The sequence below is a fragment of the Fukomys damarensis genome, unplaced genomic scaffold, assembly GCF_012274545.1.
Source record: "Fukomys damarensis isolate Sample0158 unplaced genomic scaffold, DMR_v1.0_HiC HiC_scaffold_33, whole genome shotgun sequence".
Taxonomy (NCBI): domain Eukaryota; kingdom Metazoa; phylum Chordata; class Mammalia; order Rodentia; family Bathyergidae; genus Fukomys; species Fukomys damarensis.
Window position 1 is genome coordinate 47,435,172 of NW_022900945.1, and position 14,141 is coordinate 47,449,312.

Genomic DNA, 14,141 nt, shown 5'->3' on the forward strand with positions numbered 1-14,141 from the left:
TCTCATTCTTTATGGCTGAGTAGTATTCCATTTTATAGAAAAACCACATTTTCTTTATCCACTCTCCAACTGATGGGCAGGTGGGCTGTTTCCAAGTTTTAGCTATTACAAACTGTGCCGCTCGCTATAAACATGGGTGCGCATATATCACTGTGGTATGATTCTTTTAATTCTTTTGGAAAGATACCCAGCAGAGGGATGGCTGGGTCAGATGGAACCTCTAATCCTAGTTCTCCATACTGATTTCCACAGTGGTTGCACTAGTGTGAACTCCCACCAACAATGGAGAAGGGTTCCTTTCTCCCCACAACCCCGACAACATTTGTTATTGTGTGATTTCTTGATAGCAGCCATCCTGTGTGGGGTGAGGTAGAATCTGTGTTGTTTTCGTCTGCATCTCTCAAATGACCAGTGATGTGGAACATTTTTTCATATATTTACTTGCTGCTTTTATTTCTTTGTCTGAGAAATGTCTGTTCATTTCAGATGCCCATTTTAGAATTGGGTCTTTGTATTTGGGGGGGCTGGTTATTTTGAGTTCTTTATATATTCTAGATAATAGTCCTTTGTCTGAGGAGGTAAAAAGCTGGTAAAAAGTTTTTCCCATATTGTAGGTTGTCTCTTAGTTCTGTTGATGATTTCTTTTGCAGTGCAGAAGCTTTTTAATAAGATGAGATCCCACTTGTTGATTCTTTCTGCTAGTTCCTATGCTACTGAGGATTTGTTCATAAAGTCTTTTCCTATGCCAATGTCAGGAAGAGGACTTTTGATATGATTACAGTGCGGTCTTGAGGAGGGCACGGTGAGCCGAGCCAGGAGGAGTAAGTAGCAGTCTAGGCAGCGAGGTTCCAGCTGGTTGTTTTAAGGAACCTGGGCTCTCTGCTCAGTGGGAAGCCATGGAAGGAGTCGCAGCTCAGGGAGGGAAGTGACAGACTTGTATTTTAGGAGTAGGCTTCTGGCTGCAGTAGAGAAGGTTCGGACCAGGAGCACATTGGCATCCCGGGGACAGCTTCAGTAATTTAGGGGAGAGAAGATGGAGAAACGTGACTCACTTAAACTGAAAAGTTAATGTAACCTTTTCCCAGATATCATCTCTGTTGGCAGAATTGGAGGCAATCCGAAGAAATTCAGGGTCCCAAAAGAGGTAAATGTGTTATTTCACTATCCAAGCATTGCTTATAATTAAGCAAGGAAATTTGCTATTGCTCAGACTTAAAAATCATGGTTTTTCATATCAAGACCTCGAGTTAAGCTCTGTAAAAAGCACTGAGGATACAGTACAAATTCCCCATGATTTCTAATTAAAGTATTTCTAATACAGATTGAAAAGGACATTCCTAGAGGATCAGGGTAAGTGAGGCATCTGAAACAGTGTTCAAAAGAGTGAGCTGTGTGAAGAAAGCAAGGGAGTGACAGAAAAGTCGGGCAGGGAGCTGCCACAGTGCTGCTTATGTGCTCGGAGATGGGGTTCATTTCATCCTGTGTTACACTTTACATGTGTGTGATACATCTGACTTTGTCCATGTGAAGCACTTCAATGTAGAATTTTAAAACTCTAAAATGTGACTTAAGGGGTGGGATCCCTAACAGCGTGTAGTTCTGGCTGTCACATAGTGGGTAGCTGGTGGCTGGTATTCCTTTTTTTTTTCCCCCCTAATTAAGACAGGGTCTTAAAAAGGCTGGCTTTGAACTCACTATATAGCGCAGGCTGGCCTCAGACTCATAGTGGTCCTCCTGCTTCAGCCTCCAAAGTGCTGGGATTGCAGGTGTGCACTACCAGCCTGGCTACGGTACCCTTTTTCTGCAGGACCACAAATCTCTGGATGAGCATTAGGCCTTCAAATATAAGAAGGTTGGAGCTGTTACTTTAATATTGCCACCATTTGTTTCTGACTTTGTTTAGTGCAAGATAAAAATGGAGTCTAGAAATAATTGGAAGTCTTACAAGCTTATAACTAACATAAGCTAGGCATGGTAGCAGGCAGCTATAATCCCAGCACTCTGGGAGGTGGAGACAAGAGAATCACAAGTAGGAGCCCATACGAGGCAATTTAGTAACTTGGTGAGACTGTGTCCCCATATTTAAAAGAAAATGGCTGGGGATGTATAAGCAGCTCAGTGTGAAAGCCCTGTGTTCAACCCTCAACACTGCAAAAACAAAACAAAACAAAACCATAACAGGCTGCACACAGTTCTGGAGGTGCGAATCCAAAGGGTCCACACCACCTCCCACCAGCCCGGGACCAAGCCTTTCCTTAACACGTGGATCTTTGGAGATCCAAACCATGGTCGTGATAACAGATAACAGGAGGCACTTCCTTGTCTGCATTTTAAAACTAATTTTCAGGTTAATAGGGCATGAAAACCCTGCCGATGCATTTGTTTAGTCTATTTTCGGGGTGGTCTTTTATCTTGTCCTGCTTTCCAGTGTCATTGTCTCTCAGTGGACCAGCATGCTGAGAGTGGTAGCGCTGCACCTTAAGAGGCATGGACTGAGTTATGCCAGCATCGATGGCTCCGTCAACCCCAAGCAGAGAATGGACTTGGTTGAGGCATTTAACCACTCCAGGGGCCCTCAGGTATGAGCTGGCCACAGCAGAGCTTTACAGTCAAGCAGCAAATTGTTATTAGATATGCAGAGAGCATTATAATACAGCAACTCAACTTAAACATATTCACAGCCTTGATCCTTGCAACTGTTGGTAATTTATTTGACATTTATTGAGGTACTTATCAGAAAGTAGAGTACTCTAAAGAGAATAAAGTGTGAGGACAGAGAGGAGATTTGGAGCAGAGCTGGTTGGGACCAGGCGAATCTTTGTGGAGGACGCGAGGATAGTTGAGATTTTGATACGAGGCAATGTGCAAGGAAATGGAAGAACAGTCATCGAATTATTTATAATAAAAATTTGGAAAACATTAGTCGAGTGATTGGCAGGAGAATTATTACAGCAATAGAAGGGCAGGAAGTGATGGAATGGACAAAATCTGGTTAAAGGAAAGTTTATTGAATTGACTGCCTTAGGGCTCTAAATTGTATTCATATATTTTGGCATGCACTCAGTTTTTTGAGATTGACTTCTAAAACACTGAGATGCGAAAAGTTTTTCAATGGTGAGGCATAGGAAATGGCATCTTTATTTTATTTTATTTCTTTGGTACCGGGAATCGAACTTGGGACCTTGTGCTTGTGAGGCAGGTGGCGGAACCACTGAGCTAAATCCCAAACTGGAGATGGCATCTTAATGTTTCCAAATAAGATAGCTGGAGGAAATTTGATTGGAATATGTTGCTCACCTGTTTTGATTTGGTCTTGAACCTAAAATAAAAGAAGAATGCTGTCTTAGCTTTCCATCACTATAACAAGTACTTTGGGTAATCATTTTATATAGAGAAGGGGTTTATTTGGGCTCACGATTTTGAATGTTGCAGTGCATGATTAATTGGCCCTGTTGATTCGGGTCTGTGGCAAGGCAGCATATCATGGCAGGAGTTCATGGCAGAGCAAAACTTCTCATTTTTGGGCTAGGAAGTAAAAAAAGAGAAAGAGCAAGGGGCTGGGCCCTTCAAGAGCACATTCCCAGTGACCTAAAGACCTCCCAGTAGGCCCCACCTCTTTAAGGTTCCCCAGCCGTCTAATACTGTGCTGGGGATTAGCCTTTACTACATAGACCATTGGGAGGCACTTAACATCCAAACTATACCAAATGTATTGTGAGACCAAGTCTGTATAAAGTTAATGCTATGTTTTCTTTTGAAGGTTATGCTAATCTCTCTCTTGGCTGGAGGTGTTGGTCTAAATCTGACTGGAGGAAACCATCTTTTCCTTTTGGACATGCACTGGTAAAGACTGTGGACTTGAGTTGTTACAGCATAGCAAGGAGAACAGAGTGCTAGAGGGGCAGCATGGGCTGACTTTTTATGTCAAGTGTGTACTTGTATGAAGGAGTTGCCTCTGTATATACACATCTATAAATGCAACTCCAAAGAGGGTGTAAGGCTAGTTGACATTCCTGAATTCCTGAGCAGTCTTCAAATGACTGCTTAAGATAGTTCATTCACTTTATTGTTAATTTAACATCTGTTTCCATAGAAACTGGGAGCATAGCTTTACCTCAGGCTATGAGTTTACATCATGCAGTTTTACCTCGTCTCTAGAAGCCATATTCCAGGCATATTTATTGAGCCCTAAAGAAATTTTAATCTTAGAAGCTTTACTTCAAAAAGAAAGGAAAAGACTTTTCTACTGATGTTAGAAGTACACTTAGTACACAGCCTTTGGATTTGTTGTGTGTAGTGCTACTGCCAGAAACATGCCAGTATCTGTCCTGGATACAGGATGAATGAGTTAATGTGTTACTAGGAGAGAGTCTCATATAAGTTATACCAGTTTCTAGGTTTCCTTTTCTGCCAGTAAAGGACTGGTGCACCAGACACTCCTTCTGGGATTGTCTAATTTTCCAGGCAGCCCAGATTGGTACAAACAAACCAACCTGTTATCTTCTTGGAGAACATTTAGGGCTTACATGGGCCTCTATTTTTTTATATACATGGGAATGAGGGAAGGATGCTAGGGATTATGCTGTTTTCTGAGATGTAGAATTGTTATCCAAGGTTTAAAGAGGTAAGATGAGAAAATGAGAATCCATAACAAAGGAAACAAGCCTCTAAGGTGAATGATACACTGTAAAGTTGAAAAAGGTAAACATTGAGAACAATTGCCAGCCCTTAAGTTTCCAAGTAATGATCTGAACCCTAGGAGTGTGATTGGAGAACTCACCCAAGGTCATCCAGCTACCTAAGGACTGTACTTAACTATTGGTTTCACCTCCGTTACTTCTAGTTACCAACTGATAATAATTCAAAGAGTTGTTATTAGTAGTCAAGTCCCAGTTTTTCATCAGAGGGCAAGACTGTATCTGGCACTAGCTTTTCTTAGCTCAATTTAGCCTACAATGTGGGTTAACAAACCTTTTCTGTAAATATCTAAGGCTTTGTAGGCCAAAGTTTTTTGTCATTTATTCTTTGAGGGTTTTGTGTGAGTGTGTGTGTATGTGTGTGTGTGTGTAAGAGAGAGAGTTTTGCTTTGTTTTTCTTCAACCCCTTTAAGAATACAGCAACTGGACCGGAGATTTAGCTCAGCAGATCCGCCACCTGCCTTGCAAGCGCAAAGACCTGAGTTCGATCTCCAGTACCAAAAAAAAAAGAAGAATACAACAGCTGCTCTTAGCTGAAGGAGCAGACAAAAGCAGGCTGTGGGCTAGATTTGGCCCAACGGCCATACTCTGTCATGTACATCTAGGTAAACCTTTTTTCCTTCTCCTCTAACAGGAATCCATCCCTTGAAGATCAAGCTTGTGACCGAATTTACCGAGTAGGGCAACAGAAAGATGTTGTCATACACAGGTAAGGAAAGACCTCGGGGCCCTTTTCCACCTTCTGCTCTTGTGAAAGCCTTTCCTGGGTAGTATTTTAATAGACTATGAAGTGTTTGGTGATCACTTCAGTAGTGATGCTCCTATGTGATACCCTCAGGTATATCATAGTCTGGAAGGAAACAAGCAAGTGGAAGTGACCATATCGTTGATTATTGCCATGGAACTTTGTTTTTTTGCTTTTTAATATTTATGACATAATTTGAGACTTAAGACTTGCAAGAAGAGCACCAAAATGTCCCCAATACTCGCGTTTGCTTGTGTGTGTATAAATAAACTTTTTTCTCAGACAGTAAGTTGTAAACAAAATGCTCCTTTATCCCTAAGTAATTTGGTGTACGTTTCCTGATATAAGGATTTTCCCTTACATATTCAACAATAAAATGATCAAAATCAGGATATTAACATCAGTATAATACTATTATCCAGTCAGCAGACCTTATCCAATCTCATGACACGCGCCAGTGGTGCCCTTCACAGCGGAAGAGAACCCAGACAGCAGGGAACCTGCAGCTGTCAATGACTTGGCCTCTTCCGTTGCAGGGGTCCAGTCTTTCTTAGGGTTGCTTTCTGACACCGACCTTTAAGAACACAAGCTCGCTATTTTGCACAGCACTCCTCTATTTGGGAGCTTCCCATCTTTAAGCACAAAAAACCCTACCTTTCTGTTGTAGTCCATTCTTGGCTCTGACCCTAGTTTTCTTCCTTTTCATGACCAAGTTTCTTGAAGGACTTAGAAGTCACTGTCTTTACTTGTCTGTCTGTCATTCATTCTTCAATCTGCAACTTGGCTTTCACCATTATTGTTCACTTAAGCTACTCTTGTTAAGGGTACCCATGACTTCCAAAATTTGACAGATGCTGTGATGATGTTAATTTTCCCCTGTAGTGCTCTCTGCTCATTCTCTGTGTTCCTTTAAAAATTCTATTCAAAGTCCATGTGCTCGCTTTGGCAGCACATATACAAAAAAAATTATATTCACAGTCCCAAATCAGTTTCTTATTTCCATGTTTCTAACCGTGAGCCCGGAATATCCAAATCTTGCTAAATATCTGAATCAGATTACTCACCCTCATCTGTATTCACTCATTTGTGCACTCAGCTCTAAAACAAATAGCTACTGAGCACACTGTATTAGCAAGTATAATTCCATGGTCCAGGATCAAAATGTCACAACCTGAAATTGTTTCTTCCTACCGTGTCAAAATTATTAATCCTGGGCCAGGGATTAGCTCATTGGCACCATGCCTACCTTGCAAGCGCAAGGTCCTGAGTTCAATCCCTGGTACCAAAAAAAAAAAAAAAATTTTTTTTCCTCATTGAGTTTATCGGTAATTTTAGGCATACAGTACAGTTACATTCATCATTGGGATCTTGTACCTTTACATGACAGGTCTTGGTTCTCATTTTTTCCCCTTGTCCCTGCCCTCCCTTCACCCCCTCCTCCCCTCCCCATTTACAAACACTATTTTCATTTTGTCATATATTTTTTCCCTTATTATCTTTCCCTTACCCTTCCACTTCCCCTACACCTTTAGCCCTTTTCTTCCTATTTCACATTGTCAATTATCTCATTAGGATCTTATGTCCTATTATAGTTTTTTACACCAGAGAAACTATTCGGTATTTACGCATGTGTGACTTACTTATTTCACTTAAAAGTATATCCTCAAAATGTATCCATTTTCCTATGAATGAATCTAATTTCTCATTCCTTATGTCTGAGTAGTACTCCATTTTATAGAAAAACCACATTTCTTTATCCAGTCTCCAACTGATGGGCAAATGGGCTGTTTCCAAGTTTTAGAGATATTAATCCTTCTATATTTATTGTCTTTGTGAAGTGTCACTGTTTTTCTAATCAGGTGGCCAGAAACTACACTCTTCCTCTTTTTTAATTTTCACCAAGTCTGATCATCCCTTCTCCTTCCGGTACCACTGTCATCTCCCTCTCTCCAGCTCTGACCTGTTTATCCTCTGCCTCACCTCCAGAAAGCTCTTAGTCAATCTGGTCGTAACATTCCACTCAAATTCTTCAGTGATTTCACTTTCTAGAGATTGTATCTAAACTTCTTAGTGTGACATGTACAGCCACTCCTGATCCAGCCCCTTGAACTTTTGCCACTGGTCAAGCAGACTGGATGACGTGATCTTCCTCTAACATACCATGCTCTAAATCAGCTAGTGGTTTGATGTATTCCTATTCCGTGGGATGCCCACCCTCTTCTCCCATTTGACAACCCCCTGCTTCTGCAAGTCACACATGAAGAATTAACCCTTTAATGGACACTTCCCTGACATCCTACACAGACTTGCTTTATACTGGACATACTTCCCCTGTAGCTCTTAATACATAATATTATTATCATCATTATTATTGGGTTTTCATGTCTCTCTGTTCATCTCACCACCCCAATGTCTAACATAGAACATTTTACATAGAAAGTGCTTGATCAATACTTGTTGAATGAAAATTCTTTTTATTTTTCATTAGTACCTGTTTTCAGTACATAATGTTTACATTCCTTGGGGTAGTTGGTACTTGTACAGAACACAGCTGAATTTTTCATCCCCTTCCCCTCCCTTTTCTCTTCCTTCCCTCCATCTCTTGATCCCCTTGCCAGCTGAGAAAGATCTGTCTTCCTACTATCTTTTCATTTCTTTTCATTTATATATTAGGTTTCTCATATAAAAGAAACTGCAATATTTAAGCATATGCATCTGATTTATTTCACTTAATATTATGGTCTCAAAATGTATCCGTTTAAAATTAATGTTTTTAAAAATACTTTTAAATGAATGAAGACAGCAGTGCACATCCTTAGTTTGAAAAAGCTGTTCTGAGTGTCAATCAGCCAAGAAACGAGATACTCTATACTTGAACTAGCACATGTAACCCTGACAGGAACTTGATCTTTGCAACCTTATGACTATCAAGATGGAGCTTTTGGGAGGAAAGCTGGGTCTCTAGTTTTGTTTTGTTTTGTTTTTGGATAGGGCTATCTTTTGCTTATTTGAGGCTTTCTCAATTAACACTAGCTTCAGAACAAAGTCAAAAGTCAATCTGAGTCATATATTTTAAGTGAAAATATATTTAGTCAAGGTTGTTTGGGGAATTCCTAAACGTAGCGTTCTTACCTGATTTCTGAAAACTTAAGAGGAAGAAATCTCATTAGTAATCAAAGTGGGATAGAAGTTTGAATGTGCCATTAGACAAGCTGTTTTGGGTTTCTGATAGTTTTCTTATTTGTTTTTCAGATTCATTTGTGAGGGGACGGTGGAAGAGAAGATCCTGCAGCTTCAAGAAAAAAAGAAAGATTTAGCCAAACAAGTTCTCTCCGGATCTGGAGAATCTATCTCCAAGCTTACCTTGGCTGACCTCAAGGTCCTTTTTGGCATCTAGCCTCCTGTCTATAGGGTGCAGTCGGTGCCACTGCTGGTTTGAATTAGCATCCAGGGAAAACACCCTACCCTTTATCCCTGAGCTGTGTTCTTGCATTCCATTTCACCTACAAGCTTTACACACTCCTCAAAATGAGGCATACTCTTATCTCTAGAACTGAGGATGGGTAGTTAAACATCTGGTTACTCGATTATGTTCATCAACCACCTTGTTTAATACACAGCATAGGAACCAATCAGATCTTCCAGTTAGATACAGTTAGACAATTCTGGCAAAACTGTACCTAAGCTTCAGTAAAGCTCAAAAAGCCCTGTGTTGCCTTTCCTAGCTTGCTTGGTACGGGAACCCGTGTTACTACCCCTCTACCACAGGCTCACTTCTTCTTGCTGGTCTTGCCCATCTTTTCTTGCTCCTGCGATCATTTCAGTGACCTGAGCAGAGAGTAGCCACCCCCAGCCAGCCATTCCTCTGCATTTGGCTCAATCCAGACAATTTTTCCTTTCAAGCTTAAGATCAAGGAGATGCCTTGCACACCAGCATGTTGAGTAGTATATCGCTACTTCATTTAGTATCAGTGAGTCACTTAGGGTTTGTATCACTTAGTAGTGTATCATGTAGTATATCAGTATGAATATCACTTAATCACTATCATTTGATATTTGTATCATGTATCCAAGTATTTCTTTTTTTTTTTAACAGTGTATTGCTTTTATTTGGGGGCCTGGAGGTGGGGAAAGACACCATGGTGGAAGAAGTCAAGGACTAGAAATGCGGGAACAATTATTAAAACTGTAATGCACAAAGTGAGTAACTGGAATCGTTTTCTTAGGAGGACTTGACTCATGGAAGAAAAACTTTAATTGCTGTTGCAAAAACATTTTTATGGAGTAGAAATTAGTTTCAATAATATTACTAGAGAATATGTTCTGGAAAGTGGAGGTAACTGGATGTAAATAAAATTCTGGCCACAATTTAATGGAACAGCCTCAGATCATCACCAGCACCCAATGAGGACAAAAGCCTTGTCTGTGGGGAATTTTGGACGATACCTGCAGAAATATTACACTATGCATAAACCAAACTGAATTATTTTTAGAAGTGTAAAGTTTCATTTGGTAAGTTTTTTTCTACATGCACTTCAGTTTCATAGCAAGAATGGCACAGAATACCTAAACACAGAAGAGAGCATTCATGCAAGATATCTAACTCCTTGATATAATAATGCATGCACTTCAAAATGATTACACTATCATTACATCTATGGCTTTCTGTAACTACAAGGTGGTGGTTATGGAAAGCATGGCCCCTGGTATCAACATCTAGAAAGCAGCCACCTGTGTGTGTGCTCTTTTTGCATTTTTTTTCTTAACTCTGCTGTTGTTGCTGCTTATTAGCCAAACTGGTAAAAACAAAATTGTAATCACTGAACATAGCACTCGGGCAATCAAGATGTTTAAAACCTCCAATCTTCTGAGGTGAAGAAAGCACTGTGTAGCATTTAAAACCCTGATTAACAAACAAGATGGTCACAAATTTTCCTGGCTTGAAGACTTCCACAACTTTCTTGATCAGGTCATCACAGGAGGTCTGACTTGTTTGTTTCAAAGCTAACATAAGAAAACTCTGGTTCTGGGGTGATGTGAATAGTCCAGTAAGTTCCATCTGATTGAACACCCACAAGGATTGAACAGTGTGGCATCAGTGACAGGACCTGGTATCAGGCCACGAATTCCACTCTCACAAGTAACATCCTTTGCAATAACACCATCTTTCATGTAGAACTGGTCCATAACTCCTGGGTCCAGCTCACACATCAGGATTTCCAGGGTCTGATCTGGCTGACTGATTACTCGACTCTCTGGGAAATCCAGAGTATGCAAGTACCAACAGTCAGAATTCATGTGTCCCATACAATATACTGCTCCATTTGGGAAAATTGCATTAAGTAAACTATTTCTTCCTGGAAATTCCAGTGTGGGTACCCTTGGTGAGAAGGCTTCATGAAATTCTTATGAGAATAAAAAGAAGCTTTGAATGGAGTCAAACCTACTGTATTCCCTAGCAAGCTTCAACAAGGGAACCAGTGCTTTCAGTAAGGGTGCTACCACATCTTCAAAATGAAACATCCCTTAAAGACAAACCTGCTACTCTCAGTACATATGCTTCTTGCTCGTCAGTTTTTGTCACGCTTATGATTGAACATTGCACATCCTTCAAAAGTACATCCCCCTCAGATCTCAGGACAGTGCGAAAATCCCCAGATCTCTGGTTGGTGTCAGGTTGCTGAAGGGAGAACCAAACCTCCAGCAGCTTCTTGGTTCCTTCGAAAAAATGTGCAGCTTCCATCACCGTGAGACTAGTGAACAACAACCACAGAAAATCAACTAAATTAAATCTCTTCTCCCAACGCTGCCTCCGCCGCCACCTAGTCCAGCTGTGTCGCTATAAAGTTCAGGTTCCTTTTTTTGGTGTAATTTTATATTAACTTTTAAAAAAAAGAGATTAACAAAAATTCCCTGGCTTTATTGAGCAAAAGCTGAATGTGTGTCTGTTTGGAAATAGAGGCAGATACAGTTCAGTGTCTGGTAGTCCGCTGCTTTCCCGTTAGAGCAGAGCCAGCGCTAGCTAATGTCGCTGGCCATACTGTGTAATCCTGTATCAAAGTATTTCTGTCACAGCATTTGTACCTTGTTAATGTTTATGCCATATTTTGGTTATTGGTAGGATTTATTGCCATTTAGAATTTATTGAATCATTCAGTATTTGGGTTATTGTATAGTCTAACAAGTATGTATTTGATAGTGCTGCAGAGATAATGCTATACTTCACCAAAACCCATTTCCCTTTCCTCTGGCCACCCAGGGGGACAGTGCATCCTAGACTTTGCTACAGTTAGACATGCCTGTGTTACTGAGTTCTAATCTGTGGGATGTGGAGGGAAGTGAGGTGAGGCATTTCTAGGCTGCTCTCTACAACTTTGCAAATGTTCCTTCACACTGTTTCTTCCCTCCTAAGCCTGCTGGATTCAAATGAGAAGATGGCATGGCCTTAGAGGAATGGTGAAACTACTAAGTCTTGGGTTCATAACCTAAGTGTGGCCATAGATTCTTTTGTCAGACCTGGTCCCTGAACGACTCTGGAACCAAGTCTTCACCAGAGCACTTCCTTCCTCCTCCAGCTCACCTGCATTGGTCAAGAGATCATTTTTTTTTTTAAGCCATGGAGATTTGGGGGTTGTTAATATAGCGTCTAGTACCCTAATACAAACACTGGAGACTTATTCTCAGAAAACTAAGAGTTTTCCTCTTCTGATTTATTATTATCCCAAAACTTACTCTGCTAATTTCAGCTAGAATAGTTTATCCTCAAAAGAAATATGTCTTCTAGTTGGGTAAAGAGACAAAACTCTGTGTTAACCTAGGCATTATGTAGATTGATTCACTGAAGGTATTTAAGCAAAGGACAAGATCTAAAGATTCACAAAGGTAAAGAAGTATGGTCTGCCGAGAACTTCAACTTAGCTCTAATGTATAGGTTCACCTTAGCTGGGTGTGTAACCAACTGCTGATTTTTGGACAAAATCATTAAGTTCTGTGTTTTGCTTTCCTCGTTTGTAAGGTGGGTGTGTTTTCAGAATTTAGCAGCTAAAATGAGGTGAGGTCCTTGATAAAATCTGGAAATGAAGGCCAGGGATTTAGCTCAGTGGTTCCGCTGCCTGCCGTGCAAGCGCAAGGACCTGAGTTCGATCCACAGTATCAAAAATAAATAAGTAAAATCAGGAAATGATAACAGCAAGACTACTCTTTTGGAGTTATAATGTCAGCATTCCAGACTATAGTCACCTGAGAACAAATGGCTCCAGGTCAGCAAGTGTACAAACCGTGCCTCGGCCACTAGCTAATTGTCTTGCATTAGGGTAGTGACAGATTGGGTGGGCCTCTCAGCCGCCCTCAAGATGTGCAGACTCATAAATCTCATGCTCCACTGGGAATTTAATAACAAATATAGCTACCATGACCAGTTTGACCAAACAGTTGAGTAATGTCAATCAGAAAGGAGTGAGATGAACATTGCTAGTGTCCATCCGTAAGGATCTCTTGAGGGAGAAATTCTTCACTTTCAAATTCAAGCATTCTGGCTTTTAGTGTGGAGAGGGATACAGGAATTATAAATCTTCAGATTCTTAAAGCCCATTGACAAATGTAAGATTCCTCCTGATATCTTAAAACACTTTCTCTAATTTTCCTTGTTGTGATGGTAAGCTAGCAAAGCCACATAGTTATGTCTAGGTGTTCCTAAAATAGTGAGCTGCTACTGTTGTGTTGAGGATGTAGAAAAAGTAGGAAGCACTGTCCTAACAGGATGGCATCTATCAAACAAACATTCTTTTCTCTCTTTTTTGGTACTGGGGATAGAACTCAAGTCCTTGTACTTGTGAGGCAGGTGGTGGAATCACTGAGCCAAATCCCCGGCCTCCAAATATATTCTTTTTTCCCCCTCACAGGATTTATTGGTACATTTTAGGTATATAGTACAGTTATGTTCATCATTGGGATCTTGTGCCTTTACGTGACAGGTCTTGGTTCTCATTTTTTCTCCATACCCCTGCCAAACACATTCTTAAATCCTAATCCTTAGATGGAAACGTGTCATAGACTAATAAAGTGGGAGTCTGATATCTTGTGTCAGACTCATGTCCATTTTAGTTGATGTGAAAGTTTAAGGTCTGCATGTGACAAGGTGTCCCAGTAACTTTTAAGCAATGGGCAGGAAACTACAGTGTAGCGATCTAATTGTGCTTCACTGCATCAACCAGCTCTCCTTGATGCGATAACCACTGCTGCTGGGTTTTCATATCTGCTGGCCTCGCCAGACTTGGGTATAAACAGCCTGAGGTAACAAATGCTTTATAAACAGTGAAGTGCCATAGAAGGGCTAGTGATACCACTGTGGAACAAGGTGTGGGAATATGAGAATAGAGCAGGCAGCTGACAGAACCAGATGGTGAATGTTTGTTACCAAATTAGGTTCTGAGCACCAGATTACAAAGGATTTCTTATGGGACAGAATTTCCTCTGTGGAAAGTCTATACAGCTGGATTCTTAGCGCTGTGACTCAAGAGCATCAATGCATATCATGGCAGAGTGCAGTCCTGGGCCCTTTAAAAACTGCATCCAGCCAGGCACAGTTGGTCAAACCTGTAACCCCAGCTCTCCAGAGGCTGAGGCAGGTGGATCACCACAAGTTGGAGGCCAGCCTGAACTATATAGTGAGACCCTGTCTCAAAAAAAAAAAAAAAAAA

The 14,141-nt window shown here is 40.7% G+C and overlaps 1 protein-coding gene and 1 pseudogene across 4 annotated transcripts in view; one reads left to right on the forward strand and one right to left on the reverse strand.

The window, feature by feature from the left end:
• Ttf2 (transcription termination factor 2) overlaps positions 1–10,343 on the forward strand; it is a 40,216-nt gene extending 29,873 nt beyond the window's left edge. For 2 of the 4 annotated variants that reach the window (XM_019208510.2, XM_010631194.3), the window contains exons 19-23: positions 1,086–1,144; positions 2,429–2,579; positions 3,761–3,843; positions 5,332–5,406; positions 8,695–10,343. In XM_019208510.2, coding sequence (XP_019064055.1) covers positions 1,086–1,144; positions 2,429–2,579; positions 3,761–3,843; positions 5,332–5,406; positions 8,695–8,839 — 513 coding nt within the window. In that variant the 3' untranslated portion in view covers positions 8,840–10,343. Of the gene's footprint in view, positions 1–1,085; positions 1,145–1,321; positions 1,351–2,428; positions 2,580–3,760; positions 3,844–5,331; positions 5,407–8,694 lie in introns of those variants that run through there. The other 2 variants (XR_002025574.2, XM_033758304.1) reach the window with 2 other exon arrangements.
• On the reverse strand, positions 10,139–11,185 carry LOC104866954 (annotated as a pseudogene).
• Between the last annotated feature and the right edge of the window lie 2,956 nt (positions 11,186–14,141).